The 13,874-nt window shown below is 37.7% G+C and overlaps 1 protein-coding gene across 3 annotated transcripts in view; it reads right to left on the reverse strand.

Annotated features, from left to right (window-relative positions):
- The window catches only part of MAST4 (microtubule associated serine/threonine kinase family member 4), a 414,954-nt gene that overhangs the window by 259,674 nt on the left and 141,406 nt on the right, over positions 1 to 13,874 (reverse strand). The window contains exon 1 of one of the 3 annotated variants that reach the window (XM_054032196.1): positions 4,808 to 4,932. The exons of the other annotated variants lie outside the window; for them this stretch is intronic. Within the exon in view, the coding sequence (XP_053888171.1) occupies positions 4,808 to 4,846 (39 nt within the window). The 5' untranslated portion in view covers positions 4,847 to 4,932. Of the gene's footprint in view, positions 1 to 4,807; positions 4,933 to 13,874 lie in introns of those variants that run through there. 3 annotated transcript variants of the gene reach the window in all.

Genomic DNA, 13,874 nt, shown 5'->3' on the forward strand with positions numbered 1-13,874 from the left:
ATCAGGCCCCTCATGTCCTAAAAGAGGGAGAATGTATTGTACACAGCTCCTGAGTGAGTAGAAAATGCTAAGAGCCTCTCTAGCCCCTCCTCTAGAAAACTAACTTCTCTAATCTCCTTCCTCTGAGCCTGAAACACGGGGTAAGGTCTAATGAACATTTTCCAGCTTCTATCATCAGTTTTCTCCAACAGGCTACCATCAAAACACATTCCCATTCCTCTATTAAGTCAACAAAAAAGCAAACAGTTATAATGTCACTGCCATTTCCTTGCTTATTTCATTTCCTTTCATACATAGTATGTTCTCCCCAACCCCAATGAACAGAGTAAGGGACCAACTTTTATGTCAATTTCCAATATTTTGAGAAGAATTATTTCTCTATAGGTAACAGGATCCAGGGCTTCCTTTCCCACCAAGAAAACTGTGTGGCGTAGCAGCCTCAAACGGTGATTTTTCTGGGAAATTACTCCTTCTCTGTCTGAAGTCGTACTGGTAGAAGCAGTGAGTAAGGACTTGGGAAATCCCATATTTCTGTGTTATGGAAGTCCTGGACCTACTATGTCCAAGATTTCAGCGCATGATGGTTTCACTATGCATGGCCAGTTGCAGTGTCTCATACGTTAGCATAACATCAATTCATGCATTGCTCCAAGAAGCTCCTCTGTATGCTCTCCTCCAGGCTATGCAAGAAGGTGTTTACCATCACCAGCAACAAAGCCAGAACTGAAACTAGAGAGACAATGGGTGAGGTAATATCTTGTATTGGACCAACTTCTGTTGGTGAGAGAGACAAGTTTCTGGGCCTCACAGAATGGATACTGAACCAGCTGTAGGGGGCATGTGAACATAACTGAACGGAAGGCCCAGTAAGAATTTAACAGGAAGTATGTCCCTTAATGAAAAAACACCTCTTTTCTGCAGAAAGGAGATGGTATCATCAGAGTGCCTATCTAGCATTGGCAACAATAATTCAACTTTCCCATGCTCTCTCCCTCCCCAATGAAGGGAAAGAGCATCATTTCACCCATGACTTATCACAAAAAGTACTTTACTTTTATGTATTTTTTGAAGGATCGTGTAAACACAAACCATATTAGACTAGTATTAGGGCTGAGAGACCAGTCAACAGCAAGGAAATTCTGAGCTACGGATCCTAATCTCAGCAATGTGATGTCTAAGCATTTTAGCACATGCCACTGAATATATCTCAGCTGCCTCTCTGCTTTCTGAAACCGAACTCGAGAACAAGACAAAGACAAATGATGAACAAGGAAGGAAATCAGAATCACTGTAACAAAACATAGGACTGTGGAAAAAACTCTCTAAATATGGAAGTTGCTTCTGTTGTTGGTTACTTTTAATGATCATCATCTTCAAGTGGTATCTTTTCACATACCCACTACAGTATACTTGACATTTCAGAATCAGAATGAAATGTCAGTGTTTAATGACATCACCAGAATGCAGCTAGAAAAAGAAGTTAGTTTTTTGGTTGATGCCTCAAAATCACTTTATAGAGACCCTGTTCATTGACAAGGTACAAAAGTCATTTAGAGCTTCGTATTCACCTATTTCTACCTTTTTACGGTTGTATCCAATAATAGCAGTAACAGGAAATAAATCAAAATGTTGTTAAATGATTAACAGATTCAGTTAGTCAGGGTGAGATGTAGGAAGGGCCAGTTTCTGTTTGAAAAATTGAGTGTCTAAACAAAATCAAAATGCCAGAGGTTTACTTAAGTCCAGCAATTTGTAATAGTTTTTATATATTTTGAAATGCAATCCAAGTAGCCTCCTGTTTTTTCCAGAGTATGGTGGTGGCTGGGCAGCAGGCATCACCATATCAGGACCCCATCTCAAAAAAAAAATGACAGACGTGTTCTGACACAAGGGCTGAAGTGAACAGCGTAGAAAATGTATGAAAATATGCAGTTATATAGAATCCTTACCCTTTACAAATCAGGTTTCAAAGTTAAACATGTAAGATCTATTATCACATGATCAATTTATAAGAAATCAGAGTTGTGATAAGATTACTCTTTGAAGGTTAAGTGAACCTTCAACTAAGCAAGTGTTCACCTTCTACTCAGATGCACATATTTATAATGCTTCTCTTTGGCTGTATTTCCATGGCTCCTGTTTCTAATGTGGTAACCCCACGAACTTTTGTGCTTGAAGATGGACAAACTGAAGTTTGTTCTCTTTTCCTTGAAGACCAAAACCACAGGCAAAAATCACTAACTTACCATTTACAATAGATGCACTTCTATATACATTGTTACAAGTCTTTAAATGAAAGCATCTGTAAGGTATAAGAAAGAAGAAAAATGGACAGAAAAGGTACCACAGTGTTCAGTCCAGCATAACAATAGATAGACATTGATTTTATAATGTGTGATCCTTTAAAATTTACTTTTCAACTAAATACAAACGTTACTTACTTTGCATTACTAGTGCTACTTAAGGCACCCATCACCTCTAGTGTGTTGTATTATACAGGTAAAGGTTGAGTCCCTGCCTTGGAGAGTTTACAATCTAGGGGCTTAATCCAGCCAGAACTTGCTAACGGGCATAGATTTTTGTGGAACTATGCTCCAAATTAAGCGTTTGTAGGATCTGGTCCTTACATTGTGAACATTCCACTTTAGGACTGGATCCTAATCACAGGTATGTGGTGTGCATCACACACCTCTTTAAAAACAATTCAGTATTGCATGTGTGCACTGCTGGTTTTGATATTAGGAATACATTTAGTGCATGATTCTCCACACTCTTTAAAAATGCTCAGCTAAGTATAATGGGAAAATGTAAATATACAATTAAATGTATTTGAATATCCATACAAAAAGATTTAATAAAGTTATAGCAGATTACAGAAACAAATTACAGAATGTTTTGTTATCTTGAAAATATTTATGCTACAGAATTTTGCAACAGACATATGCATTACAGTTTTATTTATCCCTTAATCTGTATAGAATGCTGTTCAATTCATGTCAAAAGGCAGATATCCGGTTTACATTACTCAGTGGATTATAGCAGGTTTAGTAGGAGAAAATCTGTTTTTACTGTGAAGATCTACCTCTTGAAACTGTTAAATCCTCTTAAATGCTGTCACTGGCAACCCCAGTATATAGTAGTTGAGATCTCCACACACATACACCCCCACACAATCAGTTAATATAAAAGAAGGATTCAGGCTCTAAGAGACTAAGGAAAGCATAAAAGCAGTTTATTTTCAGAAGTTAACCTAGTTCTCATGGCCAAATACAGTAATACAAAGTTAAAGAAAAACAAATGGACTTTAACCAATAAGAGGTCCCAGGGAGTTTGAACAAATATTTTATCACAGTGACTTAAAAGGTTTGTTATACAATAACGACTAAAGATTTTATTTTGGTTTTATTTGTCTGATAGAAATTACATCAGTCTTTAGAAGAACTGGGTTATCTGGAAGCATATTTCAGTAGGAACAACCAGGTTTCTGTGAAGTTTACAACTTCTGAAAGTTCGGTGCATTACAGAGCTTTTTTGTACAGTTTTGCATTGTTTAACAAAGCCATAGTGATCCCACATACAGCATGGGCTTTCCCTCTCTCTCTCTCTCTCTCTATTGAAATATTGCGGAAAGGAAAACAAAAGAAAGGAAGTACATTCAATGCTAAGAGTGACTTGAGGAAAGGTTTTTTTTTTTAAAAATAAACAATAGACTACAATCATATAGCTTAAGGTGGTGCTCCTTTTTGCTTCAGTTTTGAAGATAGTCACCATATTCCATCCATAATTGTGAATTTTCTTACACATTTAGTATTATTAAGAAACTGATTTTCAGACCTTAATTAATATTAATTACTTTTAAAAAGGACTAAAGTGGTCTAATATGCAGTTAGCATATGCAAGTACAGATTTTGAGCTAAAGTAATAACCATTAGAGACAAATGAAAAATTCCCAATTGTGCACAGCACTTGTGAAATGAACAATTTGTTTGAAATTTTGGGAGGGGGTATACTGTGGAATGATGGCTTGCAAAATGTGATTTAGATAAGCATGTTTTGAATTATTTATCATTCTTACAATGCAGCTCAAATGGCCATGACTTTGTTGAAGTTCCAAAAACAAAAACAAAACAAAAAACCCACCACACCCACTTATCCCCCAAATAATGGCCTTATTTTACCCAGTTTTAGCTTCAAATGCATCTTTATAATTAAGTAACTTTGTTTACAATGTAACAAATTCAACCATGGTATCACAAATCAATTACTTTAAAAAAAAAAAAATACACAGTACCTCTTCTGCTTTCCCAACCTACAGAAAAAGATAAACTTGAAACTGTAGCCCATATTAATTATTGCTGAAACTCCAATCAACAGCTGCACACATCTGCTATGAATGCCCAGTAATGCTAAGCTTAGATTCCCCTTGACATGCTAGTGTATCACACATATCAATATACATCACCATAGTTGTAGTTAACTACACAGAACATTGCACTTTTAAATCGTTAGTGTCAGCATATTAAAAACCAAACTTCTTTGCTGTAGAAAATGTTATTCTAAATATACTTTATAGATATTACTCCCCCCCACCCCGAGAGACAAACAAATCATCAGACAGTTCCTACAGAAGGCAGAGCTGATGAGCATTCTTACATGTTGTACCTGTAGCATGACACTCAACACATCACACTGAAGGTATGTGGTTTAAAAAAATTGTCCATACATTTGTCGTACAGGAAAGGAATGAAACAGGAACTTTGAAATGATCAGTGGTTCATTGAGAAAACAAGAATGGACAGTTTCCTACCTGAAGCCCTCGTCTCCTCAGAATGCTGGACTCATCCATTGCACTATTTAGCTTCTCTTATTCCTCCCACAACAGTATAGCCATGCTGTACAACCTCAGACTTCAGCACCCTTATTCAGATCCTAGCAGCTGCTAAACACTTACATCACAGTTTATCTGATTGGAGATTGAAAGTCAGCTGACTCTGGTTTAGTTATTCACTCCAGCAACTTCAGAGATCATGAATGCTTGCAGTACTGTGTTACAAAGCAGCAAGTGGGCTCCAGACACCTAACACATTCATCCAGGCAGGAATAGCTATTAGACAGAGGAAATCCTGTGAGCATTGTTATATTCAAACAATAACACTGGCATCCTGTGCTAACGGCAAACTGCTTTGGGCACTGACTTCTAGGTCAAGCACTTTCAGAGGCAACCGTAAGGTCAAAGTGTCTGAGTAAATCAGCAGTGACACCTCAGTAAAGGCGGCAGCTAATTGTGATGGTGAAAAACTGGGGCACAGCTGGTCAGTCAAGCAGCACGACCAAGTCTGGCTCTCATCGTTTTGATGGCATCAAAGAAAACAAAATGTAGCATAACATGCAAGCTGCCTTTTAACAACACAGAGGCAGTTTTCCAGTCACCACTGGCATTTTACCTAACAGCTTGAAAGCCAATTTATTTACATAAATACCTTGGAAGCCTATTCTTAAACCACAAATACAGAAACATTGTAGAGTTTAATGTCATTCACATTAATATTAACACCTGATCAAAATATGATAAAGTAAAAATGAAATGCATTCATTAGGTGAAATGTTAACCCAGCTACAAGAGTATAAACAGCCAAAACATAGGATTCCCTGCCTGGTTCAGTGATATGGCTGACCTCAGAGCTAACGAACGACTGGCATTCTGCAGAAAGGGAATGTCTGAAAAATTCAAAGCAATTTGGGCTGACTTTTTAGAGGTCTATGATTATGTAGACCCCTAAGATAGATATGTCATGTCCCCTCCCTTCCCTTTATTCTAAGGCTTTTTATTTACTTAGTGTATTATGATGAATCTGGTATTTTGGTATATGTTGTATTTGGAAAAATTAATAAACAATAGGATTCCCAAAGTGTAGTTTCACAGTCTATTTCAGCTTGTTTACCTTGTTCATTCTCATTTAATTTCAATTTAAGGCAGCCAAGAGATGAATATTAAGTTTTCATTATCTGCATAATTCATTAGAAACACTGCGCTGTAATGCCACTTTATAAGAAATTACCCTTTTGCTTTCAAATTGCACATGTTTAAACTGAAGAAGCAGAATGGGGTCTAATGGTTAAAGAAAAACAACAGCCACTAACCCACCTAGTGACATTGGGCAAGTCACTTGGGCTCCTAGGCCTCAAATCAACCCAACTGGACAAAATGGGTGGAAAAAGACAAACAATGAAGACAGCTCTGTACTGAAAACCAGATGCTGTATCTGAGGTGATCATTCCTGGATAAACAAATGCCAAGAGGAAAAGTAAAGTATTTGACTTTTCTTATCAGTACAGCTGCTACTAAACTAAACATTGATTTTTTTTGAAGCTGTCAGACTATTAGCCTTGATATCAATTGATACTGTGTCATTAAAAATCTTAGAGGTTTAAGAACCCAGCCACTGAGTTAAATTGATTACATTTTATGTTCAAAAATGATCTCTGCATACATCTGTAGATTTACGCAGGAAAAATCTTGTCAAGAAATACTAAAACACATTACCAAGAGAGAGATCCCCACAAGCATGCCCATAGGTTTTCAATTTGGGATTGATCAGTTGATACAACATAAATTAGGAAACATCCAGGCATTTTAATTTCATACGCCTAGGAAAAGAGTTACAGCATTTCCAAAACCGAGAAGCACAATCAAACCCTGAAATGTCATATTACCAAAAGTCTCCTGTAAAGACAAAATAAATTTGAGAGATTCTGAACACAGATGTGACTGCCAGCTAATATTCAGAGAGGGTACCACCACTTTTTTTTTTATTATTATTATTAACTGTTTTCTCCTCAGAGCTATTGAAACTTGGTACTTCACGGAAGGGAATTTTAATCCTTTGTCCTCATCCCAGTAAAGTTAACTGCCCTAATTGGCTAGTGTTGGGGAAGTTTTTTTATTTCAGAAGTGTCATCCCATGAATTACATCACAGCCCAGAGAAATGAAGTTTAGTTGCAGAGATACCAGGGCTAGCTCCAGGGTTTTTGCCGCCCCAAGTGGCGCAAAAAAAAAAAAAAAAAAAAAAGCTGCGATCGCGATCTGCGGCGGCAATTCGACGGGAGGTCCTTGGCTCCGAGCGGGAGTGAGGGACCGTCCACCGAATTGCCGCTGAATAGTTGGACTTGCCGCCCCTCTCCGGAGTGGCCGCCCCAAGCACCTGCTTGGCAAGCTGGTGCCTGGAGCCAGCCCTGAGGGATACGCACATCTATATGGAAGTAGCAGGTACTTCTGCAGATACCTGGCTCTCGTACATTTTCATTGAAAGATATGATGTACCTAGAAAACTTTTCTGGGGGGGAATGGGTTGGGGTGGAGATGAAAGATACAATTCTTAGCAAAGGATATAAAAATCAAGATAAAAAATCAAGGTTAGTATTCAGCCATTAACAAAGTCTAAGAGGAGGATTATGACAATCACACCACCAAATCTAGTATGAAAAGGTATTGATTTCCTGTCAAAATGCATCACTTTGAGAAGTGGACCACATACATTTTAAAGAAATAAAACCCGCTAGAGGCAAAAACATTTGGGACAAATATAAAAGATTGCTGAAAAAATAACATTGAACAATAATAGCATAGCTGAGGAATAGGAATAGGAAAAGAAAAGTTGCTCCGTTTGCCCTAGGTCTACATACTTTAAGGTGATCAAAAATGTATGAGAAATTAATTTAAAAGTTATATAGTAACAATGCTCATGCACGGAGTACAGAAGGTGCTGGCACGGACTTTGATTATAAACACCAATTTTCTGAGGCTTGCAATTATGCTGTAAAAGATTCAACTTTGCCAAAACTTCCTATATTAAGTTATACCAGGAGTAATTTTAAAAATATATTTTTAAAAACAAAAAGTGTTCACATGTTAGATGTTTAAATTACACACCTACTAACTCAAAAACAGCCCTTTTAGTCTACCGATGTTTCAAAGCATGTATATCTAATGAGCCAGATCCTCAGCTGTGTCAGAGTTCCAGTTAAAGTCACCTTGGCATTCTCCCAGTTCCCAGGAATGGTAGCTGCCAATTCAGGACCCAACATCAGACAAAAAGAGCAGCACAACAGCTATTGGTTAAACTTCAGTTTAACCACAGACCTGACTAGATAGCCAGAAATATTAATATACCAAGTGCTAAAAGTAGGTCAACATCTCATTCCTTTTCCCAGACTTAAAAAGAATTAGGACATAGGTGCTAAGCAATATAATTTTAAAAAAAAGTTCATTAAACTAGAACCTGTGGCTTTTCAGATTTATTCTCTGTTTCCTTTATCCCTCTCCTTCCAATTCATTCTGGTACCATTTTCTTCTCATTTCCATTTTTATTTATCTCCTTTTCTTGTTTCAGCTTTTCTTTCCTTCCTTTTTTTTTTTTTTTTTTTTTTAAATAAACTTTCAAATTTGTCGCCAAACTCTGTTCACTCCACAGGCCCCCATGCATCTTTCCGTTGCTTGCTTTCTCCATCTCCAAAAAGTGGATGGGGAAATGAGTCAAAATAATGAAACTTTCTGAAGTTTCCAATGAGGACTCTCAAAATGAATCTGAAATGGCAATTAGGATTTGTGGGATCCCTTGGTACAGTACAAAGTCCTGCAGTTTGTCCCATGGAGTGCACCACATATTTCAGCTGGTAGGGGATATATATAGAGAGCGAGCTAATCCTAGATGCACATTTTAAGAAGGTTTTTTTTTTTTTTAAGTTTAAGAAACAGAAAATTTCTTAAAACCCAAACTGTTGCACTTGTTTTCCCCACCAAAATATTAGCAACTGGTCTAAAAGACAGGAATGTTAACGTTAAACATTGTTAGTTGTATCATGACAGCAAATGTACAATTTAAGACACAGGAAGTTGTGTCTGGTTTCCCAATGTACAGCTTTATGAGCTAGTATACGTCTGTTTAGCTCCAAAGCCTGTAAGGTATTAAGAATTCTGCATACCCAAGACTCAGATCACTTCACAAGGTTAAAACTGTGCTAATAAGTAACTCACTGCTTAACAGCATAGCTCACAAATGTCCACAATCTGACAAGAAACCAGAAATGTCATTTGAATCCATATCAAATAAGACAGGGAGTGTCTATTTCTGGGAACAGACAACTGAAAAGTACTAGGAATAATCTATACAGAAAGGAATTTCCTGAATGAAATTACAACTTTAATTAAGACAAAATATTGCCTCTCTGTTGCTCAAGATTTAACATTTACATAAGAGTTATCTGAAAGGAAACTAAAGGTTATTCATGTAATAACCTAAATAGGTTGGAAGGCATATCAAGGAAACAAAGAAGACTGCCTTCCAGCGGAAGATTAAATTTATCCCGGATAGAAAAGTGCAATCACCTTTCCATTGACAATATATATTGTATCAGTTCTCAGAATGGCATTTTAATATGCTTATGTTGCATTTTAGCATGAATTACAGAGGGGCAAGCAGCATACATTTGGGGCCGTGCTATCCTACCATTTAAGCAATTGTTTCCATTCAATCCATAAGCTTTTTTAGATGCTTCATGATGCATGCACTTGGTGTTTGATGTACATGTAATTTGCATCACAGCTATTCAAAAGATGTTATACTGCTGTCTGGAGGTGTGCATCACCTTTTCATCTAATTATTTTTACCATATTAACCAACAAAAGTGTAACTGGTGAAATGCGAGGAATTATACTATTGAACAAAATGACATTCCAGAAGAAAATGATAAAATATAAATTATATAAATAATGTTCTTTGGAACACTAACTATGACATCCTCATATACATATGAAATATAGAAGACTGTCCCTATAAATGCCCTAACATCAATCACAGGAGGAAAAACACTGGATTGGTTGCACACACACACACCACAAAATACAGCAGGTCTCATAAAACTGAGAAGTAGAACTTCATTTTTTTTCCCTCTCAGGAGGAGAAAAAGCGTTTTTTTTTTAAAAACAGCAAAACTATTTCTGGAAGGTTTTTTTCTTCTCGTCTGTATGGGCAGAGTATGGCCTGATTAAATATGATGGTTTCAATATTTACCATAGGTACGTCTCCACAATAACGTCGTCTATTTTTACTTTAAACTGCAAAGAGGTGATGAGAAGTAACATCACTACAGTAGATGATTTAAGAAGCAATTCCACAAATTTAGGCAGTTTATAGTCTAATTAATATTGCTATTCATTGCATTCCCCATATTATTTTATCTAATTACATCGTCTAATCTTCAGTGTTTTGAGAGAAAAGTTAGACATTACTAAGCCATCACTTAATTGAAAAAAAAAAATCAAGCTTGACCATAGACACACAAGTTTCTGTAATTAAGAATTTAGACTGCACAGCTGCTTTATATGGTTTTATACATAAACACACTTGATGTGTGGTGGTCATATCCATATGACACCCTATGGAAGCATATGACAAATTGTATTTACTGCATACCATGTCACCTGAACTCTACCCACTAAATTGTCTGTCAGTACTATTCTAAGAACCTAAATCTCTCGGCAACATCAAGCCAACGTCACTGCATTTTTAAAGTCAATCTGCTAGAGAAGTTTTTACTTCTTTCCTCCCCAGATATGGGAATTTAAGGTTTAGGAAAATCAGTCCTGCATCAGTGATTGGTTTATGGTCAGATAACTTGCAACCCAGGAGGACTAGAAACTGATATTTTACACTACTGGAAAGGGGAGAGCCCCATCTAGCTTCTAGTGCTGGAAAGCCCGAAGATATTGGACTTTAAAATAAATGGTATTTTTATGCACAAACATAGCATTTAGGTAAAACTCCCCTAGAATTGCAGTTGCTATATTCTTCTCCTTGCCTTAAGAAGTGCAGATGGCTGGACTCAACATAACTAAGATACTTAGTTTTACAACTAGATGGATGCAAAAAGAGAAAAGTTTAAAACTAACCATTTCCAGGACAATTTTTCTGTAATGAGGGTTAGAAAAAAGAACCAGGAAAAAAAGACAGGGTGGTTGGTGTGATGTGTTTTATTGGAACTCACAGCAATGCCACTTAGGAGTATCTGAAACTTGTACTAATTAATCCATTACACTGCCACACACACCACCATTTATTCTCTCGACATATGCAAAAGGCCTACCAAAGTAGCTTTCACTCACCCACAATGCACATAGACATATCCTATGCAGCACACCAGACCTAAACTATGCAGCAGAGACACTAATCCAACCCATCTCCATTCGCTGCCCACTTCCCTTACTTCAATCCCATCAGTACAATGCTGGGAGGGTGGTGTCAATGGTAAACTCAGTTTCAAAAAATACATACTTGTAATCTTAATCTTCAACAGCTGTCTTGCAAAAGGTGTCAAGGGAACGCAGGTAGTTTGAGCAGCTGAATAAGGGAACACTAGGGCTTTTGGTAGTCGAGGTAGTGTGGAAGGTGGCTTTAATATTTTGGTACTCAGGAAGTCTGGCACTAAGGATGGATATATCACCTCTTTCCTGCCTCCCTTTTGAGCAGGGGCAGAGGAGACTTTAAAATTTCAGGGTGGGGTAGGTACTGAATTTACTTGTCCCCCCTTCCAGTAACTCTTGACAGCAGCTACCCCACTACACCCAACCCAAATATCAGCCACAATTGCCAGTAAGGACAAGAATGTTTCCACTAATTGGTCACCGGTCAATTAACCAGTTCACACAGCTCACAACTATTGTTTCAGATGGTGCGCAGATATTAGGGAGGTTGTGGAATCTCCGTCATTGGAATTTTGTAAGAACAGGTTCTGTTAGACAAACACCTGTCAGGAATTGTCTAGCTCAGGGATCAGCAACCTTTGGCACGCGGCCCGCCACGGTGCGGGCCACATCCGCAGGTTCGGCCAATTGCGGCTCCCACTGGCTGCGGCTCGCCTCTCCAGGCCAATGGGGGGAGCGGCGGAAGCGGCGGCCAGCACATCCCTCGGCCCGCGCCGCTTCCTGCAGCCCCCAGTGGCCTGGAGTGGTGAACCGCGGCCAGTGGGAGCCACGATCGGCCGAACCTGCGGACGCGGCAGGTAAACAAATCGACCTGGCCCGCCAGGGAGCTTACCCTAGAGGGCCACGTGCTAAAGGTTGCCAATTCCTGGTCTAATTATTATGTAGTCCTTCCTTGAGTGCAGGGGCCTGAAGTAGATGACCATCCTACACATCTATGATTCTAGGCTTATTGCATCTTTGCATCACATTTTGAAGGTTCCCTTTGCTATCATAAGCGATAGAAACTGTTTTTATCTTTTTTAAATGAAAGCTTAGATTCTGGAGCACAAATATACAGAAGTTTAAAAAAAAATAAACCCTAACTATAAGGCAGTTTTGTGAGCCAGTAATTTGGTTTGATTTCAGAACCCAACTCCCCCAACTGGCTTCCCTTCTCCATTGCATCAAGTTTAATTTTTATTAGGCAGGTTAAGCATGTTAAAAAATGCAGATGTTTGTAATGAAAACCTCAATGTAAGACTATCTATACAAGGTAAAATGAAACATTGATTATAGCACGAATGGCACTGGAGTAGGGCAAAACCACTTTGTATTTTAAATCTTAAATCCCAAGACTGAGTCAAGTTTAAGTCTACCTGGAGGCTTCAAGTTCAATGAATTTTGTCTTGTTAGCCAAAGGCCTTTATTCTGATCTTATTGAGTGAACACAAACATCCTAGTATTTCCAGCAGAGCCTCTATGCAGTTTATAAAGTGCATAATAATGACAAGACCCTCCAAAGATATGGAGGCTCGGTTTGGCTAAGAATGCAAATGTAGATAGTTGAACTTTCAGTTATCCAAACACTCTACTAGCCCAACGGCCCTCCCTGCACCAATTTAAATGATATTTTAAATATTTTGGGTGTTTTCTTAAATTTTCAAATAGATTGATTTCAATTACAACACAGAACACAAACTGTACAGTGCTCACTTTATACTATTTTTATTACAAATATTTGCATTGTAAAAAAAGAAACAAAAGAAATAGTATTTTTTCAATTCACCTCCCACAAGTCCACTCAGTCCTACTTCTTGTTTAGCCAATCGCTAAGACAAACAAGTTTGTTTACTGCTTTACTTACTAGAGATATTGCTGCCTGCTACAAAGTCACAGAAAGCGAGAACAGGCATTCGCATGGCATTGTTTTAGCCAGCATTGCAAGGTATTAACATGACAGATATGCTAAACATTTGTATGTCCCTTCATGCTTTGACTTGTAGGCTCTAAAGTTTTATACTGTTTTGTTTTTTGAGTGCAGTTATGTTAAAAAAAATAATTCTACATTGCTAAGTTGCACTTTCACAATAAAGAGATTGCACTACAGTACTTGTTTTGGGTGAACTAGAAAATACTATTTATTTTGTTGATTTTTTTTTACAGTGCAAATATTTGTAATAAAAATAATAAAACATGAGCACAGTACACTTTGTATTCTGTGTTGTAACTGAAATCAATATGCGCCTCTACCCCGATATAACGCTGTCCTCAGGAGCCAAAAAAATCTTACCGTGTTATAGGTGAAACACGTTATATCGAACTTGCTTTGATCCGCCAAAGTGCGCAGCTCCGCAGCTCCACGCCGCCCCCCCCCCCCCCAGAGTGCTGCTTTACCGCTTTATATCCGAATTCGTGTTATATCAGGTCGCATTATATCAGGGTAGAGGTGTATTTTAAAATGTAGAAAAACTTCCAAAAATATTTATAAATAAATTTCAATTGGTATTCTATTATTGATTAACAGTGCAATTAATCATGACTTTTTTTAGTCTCACGATTAATTCAATTATTATTTTAATAGTTTGAGAGCCCTAATAAATGCTCATTCATTTCTATATTGAAAAGTGGCATTTG

The sequence above is a fragment of the Malaclemys terrapin genome, chromosome 6 (genome assembly GCF_027887155.1).
Source record: "Malaclemys terrapin pileata isolate rMalTer1 chromosome 6, rMalTer1.hap1, whole genome shotgun sequence".
Lineage (NCBI taxonomy): Eukaryota > Metazoa > Chordata > Testudines > Emydidae > Malaclemys > Malaclemys terrapin.